The sequence below is a fragment of the Eschscholzia californica genome, unplaced genomic scaffold, assembly GCF_041429995.1.
Source record: "Eschscholzia californica isolate CP2 unplaced genomic scaffold, dmEscCali1.0.p SCAF_1, whole genome shotgun sequence".
In the NCBI taxonomy this organism is placed as follows: Eukaryota; Viridiplantae; Streptophyta; class Magnoliopsida; order Ranunculales; family Papaveraceae; genus Eschscholzia; species Eschscholzia californica.
The window spans coordinates 75,919,045-75,931,224 of NW_028238198.1; the positions used below are offsets into that span (position 1 = coordinate 75,919,045).

At 35.4% G+C, this 12,180-nt stretch overlaps 1 protein-coding gene across 1 annotated transcript; it reads right to left on the reverse strand.

The window, feature by feature from the left end:
• Positions 1-9,600: 9,600 nt before the first annotated feature.
• LOC147569217 (glutathione S-transferase PARB-like) lies at positions 9,601-11,675 on the reverse strand. The gene is made up of 3 exons (XM_086655675.1): positions 11,455-11,675; positions 11,308-11,356; positions 9,601-10,368 (listed from the first exon to the last, which is right to left on the reverse strand). The coding sequence occupies exons 1-3, from the start codon at positions 11,602-11,604 to the stop codon at positions 9,923-9,925; spliced, it is 645 nt and encodes a 214-aa protein (XP_086511801.1). The 5' UTR covers positions 11,605-11,675; the 3' UTR covers positions 9,601-9,922.
• Between the last annotated feature and the right edge of the window lie 505 nt (positions 11,676-12,180).

Here is a 12,180-nt window from a genome sequence, read left to right on the forward strand (position 1 = left end):
TATAATGTAACATGCAAGTTACCTAATCTTCATCCATTTCAGAATATATTCGGAAATGTTACACAACGACGGAGTATGTCCGTTTCAAAATCAAAAGTTCTCTCATCAGCGAAGAAGTGTAGGTATTTTAAATTGAATTCTGCTTTGCAATTTAACAAATGTTTGGGCACTGCTTAAAATGCTTAGAAAACGTTAGACTGATCTGTACATCTTTAATACAAACTTGTGGTGAACATTTTTCAAAATGTTCACACATCCTTTAAAATGTTAATACAAATTGTAAAGTGTTTTTAACAAAACGAGAACCAGTTGCTACTGTTAACATAACTGTACTGAATAGTGTTAACACATCCCGTAAAATGTTTAGACAAACTGTAAAGTGTTGCTTACAAAACGAGAAGTGGTTGCTAATATTAACAAATCTGTACGGAACAACAATGAAAACACCATGAAAATACCCAAAAACCAAGAAGAACCTCACCAATGGACCTTCAAATAAGTAGATCTACAAATTTATATATTTAACTCTCTACAAAACCATGAAAACACCATGAAACCAGATCTGAAGTTTTTTTTAACCTCCATTAAAGAAGATGAAGATGATGATTGAAGAACTGGGTTTGTGTGTGGGCTGAACCATGAAAAAGTGGGTGTGTGTGGTTTTATAGATGAAGATGATGATTGAAGAAGTGGGTTTGTGTCGGTTTTATAAGTGATGACTAAACCACGAAAAAGTGAAAAGGGGTTGTGTCTCGGTTTTAATATGGTAGAGAGATGAAGATGATGATTGAAGAAGATGATGACTGTAGAGAGATGAAGATGATGATTGAAGAAGATGATGGTCGGTGAGGTTCGATTTTAATATGGTAGAGAGAGAAAGTAAAAACAGATTATGGAGAGAGAAAAATATTTGATTTCTGGAAGAGAGATATTTTGGAGAGAGAAAGATAGGGTTTCTTATAAAGGGAGAGAGTTGTTGGATATATATAGGAGGGCAAAAGAGGGATTAGAAGAAAATATTAGATCTTAGAGATACGAGTTGGGTCCGGATTGAGCATAGGGATGTGTATTTGGGTTTGATTTGAGATATTAGTTGATTTTTGGGTTTTGGGTGGGTTAATAATCCCTATTGGGTTTTTTTTTGTATTTGGGCCCAAAAATTGGGCCTTTCATCAAAAAATTCTAATATTATCCTTATATCACTGGCCAATATGTTGTACTTTCAAACTCATCCGAGATGATTTTAACAAAAAAAAAACTATTCATCCATGGTAACAGAACACTCATAAAACCTGAGGTAAATTATTTCAACGAAAAAAACCTGAGGTAAATAAAAAATCAGCCTCAACAACTTAAACTAATTAATTCAATCCTAATCTACGTAGTTCATAAATCATAATAATCAATCGGTCAACAACCTAGATCATCTCCACAATTTTGAAAGAGACTCATCAATTTATACATCAAAATGTTTGTAACCAAAGCAACTAAGCAAGTATTGAGTACTCACCAGAAATCTGAGTAAGTTTAACCGAATCCTTGAAAGAGAAATGAAGTTTAAATCGTAAGACCGTAGTTGCTCCTCAAGACTTCAAGCCCTCACCACTATCACCATTAAACAATTATCGTATACTAAAACCGTATAAACAGCTTGAGTACTTAATTTTTTTTTTTTTTGAAAAATCGACTACGATCTATGTTAGCCGTTTACAAGGCATTGATACATCATGCAGATGTGATGAGCGCGATAACCGCCTAAGTTAAACTTATAATGAAATAGGCCTAAAGGCCAACAACATGAAACAAGCCTAAAGCCTGACATACTTATTACATTATTTATACCATTAATAACCTAAGTTCAATAACCATGGATTCCACTACCCATGGGAATGAGATGTAGGACATTCAGGTTTTTAAGGTTTATGTGAACTCTTTGAGCCACTTAGACAACCAAGTGTTGACTGAGTACCTAATTTTGTAAGAACTAATATATGTAATTCATACACTATATAAATTGTTTAATTTTATTGCACTCAACAAATAATTTTGTAGAGACGGTATACTACTCATGTAAAGTAATTTGTTTCCATGATTTCGTATACTAAAACCCTAATTGTTTCATAAACCCTAATAATTTCTTTGACTGAAAAGATTTCATATACAGTGGTTTGACTAAATCATTTGTTCCTTTGAAGTCATGAAATAAAGTAAGGGTGAGCAAAAACCGAGTCAATTGGCCGAACCAAACCAAGTCGAGCCGCACCGATTGATTTTTGGGCCGAACCGATCACCTTTCGACTCGGTTCGGCCGAAAAAGCGAACAACTCAAATCGGTCTGGTTTGGCCTCGACTTGAGTTTCTAGAAACCGCCCAAACCGAACCTACCGAATCCTAAGAAAAAATGAAATAATAATTTTGTAAAGTTTGAAAGTTTAAACTAAAAAGAAAAAAAAAAATAGATAACCCCTAATCAAGTCTTCCATACTACTGTTTGTCCTCCAACCTAGTTGGTGTTATCGGTTTCATCAACCACAACCTATTCAACTTGATTGAAAGGTTCTAGAGGTAAGTCTTCATAGATTTTCTATATACCACAACCCATCTTAGTTAGTAATTTAAAATTATAGATTTTGTATAGCACTTCTATTTTTTTGTTAATGGTGGAAAAGTACGATAGTTTTTTTTAAAAATTAGGCATATGTAAAAGTGGAAAAGTACGATGACTTCTTAATTTTTATTTTCGGTATATGCAATGAAATGAATAAAATTAGTTTACCATTTTCTCTAAATTGTGCTTGGTTAAACCGACCAACTGGGCCGAACCAAATCGAGTCGAACCATTTATTCTCATCTTATCAAAATGTGGGGTCCAACTTAGTATTTCTTTTAATAAAAATTTAGCTAAATTGATGTTTAGTAAAAGTTTAGTGTTTCTTTTCTAAAGGTAGTGGAGGTATAAATGTCTTCGGAATCTAGTTCATGCAAAAACATTGATAAGAATTAGCAAAATTTAATATAATTTATCAAAAATTCTAATAGTCATTCTCCCAATCATGGGAATTTTGAGAGATAACAGATTATTTCTTATATTTTGTTTCGCCACATGATGGAGATAGGTCTTCATACATTTTATTGTCATATTTCAAATTAAAAAAAAAAAGGCCAGCGCTTTGGGGAAAGCTAAATAGTTTCCGGGTGTGAAATTTTAAAGGGAATATGTAGAATTTTAGAGATTTTCTGGGGAAATAAATTTTAAGGGGAAATAAAAAAAACACTCCATCTCACCTCACTCTATCTCCACCTCACCTCACTCTCTCTCCACCTCACCTCACTCTATCTCCACCTCACCTCACTCTCTCTCCACCTCACCTCTTTGTCTTCTCCGATTTGGTCGCCGGCCGAAAAATTTTCCGGCCGGCGACCATGAAGAAAAAAAAAAAAAAATTTCACTCTCTCTCTCTCTCGAAACTCCGGCGAAGGGGTTTCCCTTCGCCGGAGTTTCTAGAGAGAGAGAGAGTGACAAAAAATTTTTTTTTTTTTTTTTTTTTTTAATGGTCGCCGGCCGGAAAATTTCGCGGCCGGCGACCTAATCGGAGAAGATAGAGGTGAGGTGGAGAGAGAGAGAGAGAGCTGAGGTGGAGAAGTATTTTGCTTTCCCCCTAAATAAAATTGACTAATTTTTGACCAAGTCTTCACACCCCGGAAACTATTTAGCTTTCCCCAAAGCGCTGGCCAAAAAAAATGTCTATTGTCCAAATAAACACAAGTTAGATATTGTAGACTTCAACGTGGATTCCATTTGAATGACTTTGCTTTATGTCCTTGTTTCGGGTTTCGCCTAATATTTTGTATATCACTTGGCATATTTTGATTTCAAGATTTGTGTATAACTAAGTAAGGCGGTGGTTCAACCACGGGCACCACCCCTAATATATTAACAAAAAGATTGTGGGTTTAGATGTATTCTCTTGTGTTTGTTTTTCTGTGAGAAATCGACTACGATCTACGTTGGTTGTTAAAGGCATTGACACATCATGAAGATGTGATAAACACGATAACCGCCTAATTTAAACAATTAATGAAAGAGACCTACAACCCAACAACATGAAAGAGGTCTAAAGCCCGAAAAATCTATTACTTATTTATTGCATAAATTATATAGGATAAATCTTGACGGCAAATTGCTTCCATCCAGATTCGATCCCACGACTACATGGGTGTCGGTGGTGGTTTGACTATTCTCTTGTGTTTATTGTTAGACTTATTGTTTTATTAAGGGATCCTACACAAACAACATATGGGCTCGTGTGCCCAAACGAAGGGCTGATAGACTTGAAACTTATATGGGCTTAACAATATTGAAACTCTTGTTGGGATTCCCATTTTTGTTATCCACACTCACGTCAGATTTATCATTTGTTCGAATTAAAGGGGATACGAGTGTAAATAAAAAAAATATAGTGACCAATGGCAAATTAAGGAAGTTTCTCCGTTACTGCTATAGGCGCCCTTCTAGATCAAATATTATGGGAGTTCATGTGGAGATGGCCCTTTAGGCTTCGGCCAGCAAAACTCCCCTTATTTGAAATCACTTAATGGAACCATTCAATTGGACCAAGTCTTTGCTAAACTCACCCTACCACCTCAACCCCATCCTCACACCCTACCTCACCTCCCTAAAAGGAACAAACAGGATGAAGCCGGGGTTTGATCCTACCACCTCAACCCCATCCTCACACCCCACCTCACCTCCCCAAAAGGAACAAAAAGGATGAAGCCGGGCTTGATGAAGATGAAAAGAAGATGAACCCGAAGAGGGAGGGAGGGAGGGGGAGAGAGAAGCATACGCTTTCATTACGTCCGAAGAGTCAAGCCTGCCCAAAAACTCTGACGATTCAAACTTCGAAGTATTTGAGCTTCATAGCTGAGACCTTCAAAGTTTTCCTAAAAGTGGTACGATTAGACCATGATCTTTCTAATTTGAGAGACATAAATATACTCGCTCAACCCAAAGTAACATTCACAAAATCCGAACCAGATAACATATCAAATGGAAACAAAGTAGATAGATATGTGATAAAGAGTTGTTTCTCTTGAGTATAGATTGTTATACTGTTGGATTGGAGCTAAATTTTGCCTAGTTAGGCCTTACATTGCATTAATAACAACAAAAGCAATTTGCTTTCAACAACAACAAAAAAAAAACAACAAAAGCAATTTGGTGTAGGATATGGATCTCCTAGCTGGCTAGCTAGTTGTGTCAAACGTGGGTTCCACCTATTCTGGGAATGGATCATGGGAATTCTACGATTTTGGAGTGTGTCGACACTATCAACCATGTGGGCAACCAAATGTTAACGTGCACGTCTTGATGTTGTACCAGTGTCTTATAATCACTAATGTAGATTGCAGTCCATTTCCAAAAAAACTTACTTAATGTTTCATTTTATTTGACAAAGTTTTTGCGAATCGATCAGAAAGCACTGAGTACATCACGAAGATACAAAATGAGTAACGAGAAGAAATGTAGAGATAGTCATAATGACTCTTGGGCTCTTAAAAATCATCAACTGACTCTTGAAAATCACCAAAATACTATACACTTGCCGACGCACACCTCTTTCAACCTGGACCAGAAATGCTTTAGAAGTGAGGTAATGTAACAAAAGTTGTGAGTGCATTTAAAATTTGCGTATTTTCTGAGGGCATGGTCTCAATGTACCTCTAAAGACTCTTGAAATTACTACCAGTCTACCTCTACCAATCTACCTCGGAAAGAGACCCTAAAGTCCAAAAGCACAACTTATTTGTTGGGAAAAGCATGACATAGACGCAGCAGAATATAAGTTTTCTCCCTTTGTATTAGTTATGAACAAAATATGTAGATTGCGGTAGCAATAACGAAGAACTAAAAGTAAATAAGACAACGATTTTTAACGTGGAAAACCTCCTCAATATAAGAAGTAAAAACCACGAGACAATTACTTCAGTCCAAATCAACTATAATAAGCAATTGAGTTACAAACTACGTCCTCCTTGTTCAATAGAACAAAACCCGAGACTCAGACTCCAAAAGGAATCAATCTCAAACACGAAGAAAACCTCACAAGAAAGAATAAAACAACCCAGAATTATGAAATCCAAAACGACCCTAAATTCACTAGACTCCGACCACCAAATACTAATCCCGGCGTCCAAATACTATATGAACAAGTCAGAAATACATTTGCAATATTTCAGCTCAGTCGGAGAAGATCTCACTGTCGAATTCCCCGAACACCGAAGACTGTATGTGCTGAAAATACTCAGCCCCGCCGACAACTTCCTCTCGGCAAACTTCTTTCTCTCTCCTCTTGTGCGTTTCTAATTGTGTTTCGTGCTTCTTGCACACTTCTAAATTTGATTAAGGTAGTATTTATAGACTCCCCCTTAATCCTAATTTCACCAACCCATAAAAACTCGATTTGGACCCAAATTTGATTTACTAGACCAAACCAAACTAGGTTTCCCCACTAAAAGAAAAACCCAACATGTAATACATTTGCAAAGGTGATGACTAATTTTACGTTTATAATTAACTGATAAAGTCAGGATTATATAAGAATCAAATATATAAACATAAATTAATGACACGATATTTAACGTGGTTCGGTCGAATACTCAAGACCCACATCCATGGATAATACTTCTTTACTGATAATCACCACATTCAATTGTGGGTTGATCGGTTACATTGGTCAGACATAACTCGATAATTTAAACTCTGTAACCCAACTCATATTTATAGAGTGATTCGGGTTATCTAGTTTCCTAACTAAACTTAGTAATGAATACAATATAAGAGATATCTTGAAAATATGAATATATCTTCTGATCTTCATATATCTTGGTCTCTTCTTTTATTGTCGGATCTCTTCATCTTGATCCGTCTCATATATTTTGCATCTTCCGATATCTTCCATATCTGTATATTAGTAGTCACCATATCCAATATATCTTCCATATCTCAATACCCAACCCCCCCCCCCCCCCCCCCCCCCCGGCAAGTTGGATCACGTAATTTTGAAGTGTCCGACTTGGAGAGAAGATAAACTTGTTGATGTTTTTTTGCTTGCAATTCTTCGATTTTGGATGCTTGGTGAAGATGATGGAAGAATGATAAAGTCACCACGAAAACGTTGGTAAAAAAGGTCATAGATTGAATGAAAATCAATGACAACGAAAGTAAATTTATCGTTGTCATGTATGAGAATATGTCATTGTATAAACAATGTGAAAGAAAATGTCGACAACAAAGTTGTGTCTAAAATTGACAAGGAAAGCAATGTCAATTTACCAAAAAATGTGTAGAAATAACCATAATGATGGTTTAGGAAAAATTGTCGACAAAAGATTTCTTGTCGTAAAAATGTTGAAGTCGCGGGTATAATTCCGGAAGAAAACCAAAATAGATTAATAGATCGATGAATCAAGTCTATTTTGGAGAAAAATATAAGTCATCACAAAGTATGATCTTGCAAATGTCACGGTTGAATCCGGAATGAAAATCAAAACAGAGATTCTATTCGTTGATAGAAAAATTCTATTCGGTGAAGAAATATTCCAAAATGTAATTTGATAGGAAATACAAGTCATCATAGACAAAGTATGAGATAAAAATGTCACGAAAGAATCCGGACATAAAAGTCAAAATAGATATATTCTATTCGTGGTAGGAAAAGTCCAAAATATAATTGGAAAGAAAGATAAGTCATCACAGAAAAAATATGAGTTTGTAAATGTCACGGGTGAATCCGGAAATAAAAGTAGATGAAATTAATCTATCTTGGTGTCACATATTGAAGAGAAAGTGACAGAAAAATTCTATCACAACTAGAAAAGGTTGGATATAGGTGACATTAGAAATCTGTCACAAAACAGTGGGTAAGATTAGCTTTCCCAAATATAAATTTGGGGAAATTAGAAACCTCTTAATTAGGGTTTTCCAAAATTGAGAAATTTCCCAAAGTTTGGGTTTCCCAAATCAGGAGTTAATTGAAAATTACACAAGATAGATCATTTGTGATGTGGATGAGACTCCAAATCGATGATTGGTATAGACCATAGCTATCCAATTCGGCCAAAAACCGACCGTCGATTGTTTAGTCTTTAGAGAGAGAAAGCTCAAAAAAATTATGAATTTTCGGAATTGGAAATCAATCATAGACGATCGGAAATGGAAGTCAATCATAGATGATAAGTCGACATGAATCCAGTGATAGTGTTTCTCAAATAGGGTGGTCGATAATGGCGAAGAAAATCCCAAAAAAGGAATCGATCAATAATGGCGTGCAATGGTTAAAGAGAGAAAGTAATAATCACAACAATAATTTATTGTTGGTTTGATGCTTAGTAATAGTAAAGGAGGTAGCAATAATCATAACAATAATCTTGGTTTGATGGTAGTAGCTTGGTTGATGTTCTAGCAGCAAGAGACTAAAGAGTTTTGAAGTCGAGAGGTTTATCCCGGGAAGACAAAGGTCATGGTCGGTCAAAATTGACTTAGTCAGCGTGGTCTTAAGGTTCGGGCCATGCTATAAAAAATCGGATAATTCAGCAAAATATCAAATTTGAATGGAGAATTTACCTTTTAGGAAATCATGGTTGATTCTTTGATGAACTTTTATAAACTCCAGCAAATCAAGAAAATAATCTTTTCTTCCCCATTCTCATGCACAAAATATCTTCTTCTTTCACTTGATTTTGTCGTCTTTAAGATGAAATAATCACAAGAATATATTATGAAGAAAAATCGACGAAGTAACTTATCGATTATTTAATCACAATGATATAAAAAAAACATTGGACTATGATATTCACAAGAATAACTTGGGGAATTAAAAACCGTCAAAGTAATTGATCGATTAAATATGCCAGAACGAATAAAAAACAATGTTGGAAATTTTGCGGAAGCTTGAATCAAGGTTGATTAACCTGGAAAAGAAAGCGATGAAACAGGATTGATAAACCCGCTCATGATACCATGTTAAATTTACGATTATATAATAATCGGAGATATGATAAAGTCACGATTATATAAGAATCAAATATATAAACATAAATTAATGACACGATATTTAACGTGGTTCGGTCGAATACTCAAGACCTACATCCACGGATAATACTTCTTTACTGATAATCACCACATTCAATTGTGGGTTGATCGGTTACATTGGTCAGACATAACTCGATAATTTAAACTTTGTAACTCAACTCATATTTATAGAGTGATTCGGGTTATCTAGTTTCCTAAGTTTCCTAACTAAACTTAGTAAAGAATACAACATAAGAGATATCTTGAATATATGAATATATCTTCTGATCTTCATATATCTTGGTCTCTTCTTTTATCGTCGGATCTCTTCATCTCGATCCGTCTCATATATTTTGCATCTTCCGATATCTTCCATATCTGTATATTAGTAGTCACCATATTTGGGTTACAGAGTTTCCTAACTAAACTTAGTAAAGAATACAATATAAGAGATACTTCCATATCTGTATATTAGTAGTCACCATATCCAATATATCTTCCATATATCAATACAAAGAAAGTAAATATTCGGAAAGTTCAACCACGGCCACATAAATATTATTCCAGAAATTACGTAAACAAGACAATAGAGAGTAGCTAGACCCTCTTTGCAACAAAAAAAAAAGAAAAAGAAAAAGAAAATGAAAAAAGGAAAGCTAGACCCTCTCGAACACTTTAAAATTTATTGAGGAAAAAACATTAAGTGGGTTCCTAAACCCCCATCAATTGCTCACTCCATTCATCTTTTTGACAAACATAAAAGGGTAACTAAACCCTCAATTCTCAATGGTTCTTTAGTGTTTCAACAACCTTGACCCAGGATGGATGGCTCAAGATCTCCCTGAATTCTTAGTGGTTCTTTAGCATTTCAACAACCTTGACCCAGGATGGACGGCTCAAGATCTCTTTACTCCATTCACTGACACGTGGGCGGCTTTCAAACAATCCCTTGATTTGGGTACCCATCAAACATTGGAGATTAGGAAGATGATGAAGATCGGCTAAAGTGAAGTCAGCTCCACCCAAATACTTGCACTCACCGAGCCGTTTCTCATACACATCCAACACCTTAGCCAGCTTGGCTTCGTTCTCTTTGATGGCTGCTTCATCTGTGGTCATACCAAAAAATGGCTTGAAAATTATTTCCCTAGCCAAAGCCGTCGCAGCCGGTTCAAACTGGTGAGCTTCAACTTCCATCCAAACGGACATCGTAGCCATTTTCTTATCTAGGTAGATTAGTTGAGTTCCATGGCTTACGTACTCGTGTGCCACGTATTTTGTAATCGCCCTTGATTCTAAAAATAACAAATTACATAAGTACTATGTATACATAAAATGACTTATACCCATTGTGATGACTTTTGTGAGACTATCTTATAGACACCAAAACACCTTAAAGATTATAAAAATTACCTAACAACGATTGTTTATAACGGTACAACACATAATCAATAAATATTAGTTTCTACTTCTACCAGCTCTTACGATCTACAGATTTTGGAATAGATGCACAAGTCAACCAACTCAGGTAGAGCTAAACGTGAGTATAGTGGGTTGAAGTCGGGATCTTCTCACCTGTAACTTGTATTATATATTGAGCCTCACTAAAAGTCATTGACATCTCAGATGGTAAAGCTAGGGAACTTTGTTCACTAGGTTCGAGTTTAATTCCCCATCCTAAATTTCTCCTTTTTAAATGGCTCTTTTAACACCAACAACTATAACATGGAAAAAAGTCTTTTAACTAAAATTTTTCTTTTCATTTTATAGCACTTAGTATTCAACACAAATAATGTCTATTTTGTTAAAGAGATAGACATGATCTAATGATATAATAATTGAGAGCTCGAGAGCAAAAGTTTGTTATTCTGATGAAGATGTTTCAGTAATTTTCTCAAATATAAACATGAGCTAGCACTATAATTATGACAATTTATATAATTAGTTAGTTACATGATATTTCCATGTGCATGAATTTTTATTGCTATTAAATTCAATAAGTATTGTACGGAAATTGAAAAATCTTGTGAATCCTTCGTATAAATTCAGCCCGCCCCTACTCCGATTTATGGCTTCGCCTTTGACAACCAACCTAGATAACTAGTTTAAATAAATTGATTTTAGATCCCTTTAAATTACACGATCTTATAGTGGAGAAGTCGTATTCTGGAAAATTAGAAAATCGAGAACCTAACTTTCTTACCAAATATAGTTTTTTTTTGTTGAACACTTACCAAATAGTTTTAGATCTGCATCTTCAAAAGCTGGAACTTGACCGAAGGGCTACAAGAGTAAAGTGAATACAAAAGTAACAAAATAATAAGGGTGTGATTGGGGGTTGAAAGTTAAAAAAAATGGATTAACTAGAAAGTTGATCTTACGTTAAGACAAAGGAAATGTTCCTTCTTGTGTTCTTTTTCTCTCATGTTAACATTAACAAACTCATAGTCGAGACCTTTCTCGTTAAGACAAACGACAGCTCGTTGTGTAGCATGTGACATAGGACTTCCATGAATTTTAAGAGGTGCCATGGGTTTTTTCTAGAGAGAGAGAGGAAGTTTTAGAGAGAGAATGATGTGAATACTAGGCAGGTGAAGTGGATGAGAAGTTTGATGGATTTGGGGAGAATTTATAGGAGAAAGGAAAGCTTAACATTTTTTGGCCAGCCCGAGGTAGGGGTGGGAAAAAGATCCGAAAGACCGCTATCCGATCCGTTCGACCGAGATAAAAAGTGTCCATGGGCACCCGATGGTCATAACGGTCAGTGTCCGACCGGCTTGAAAGAATTGGCGGACGGTCACGGTCAAAATTCTATGTCGAAGGACCGACCGCTAACCGACCGGTACGAGTGACCGAATAGGTTGACCGACTAAACTGTCCTCATTTTTAAAAGTTGACCGTTGAATTTTATAAACATATGCATATATGATGATGGTTGGCTATAGTCATATAATCCTCTGGAAGACCAATCATTAGTGCATGGCTTAATTATATCTTGTCAAATGATGATCAACTGTGTTTTTTCTTTTTTATATTTACTTTTGATTTCTTGGCTAAACATCTTCATTTGTAAGTAATTTTGTTTGTGGTAATAAAAATAAAGTTCT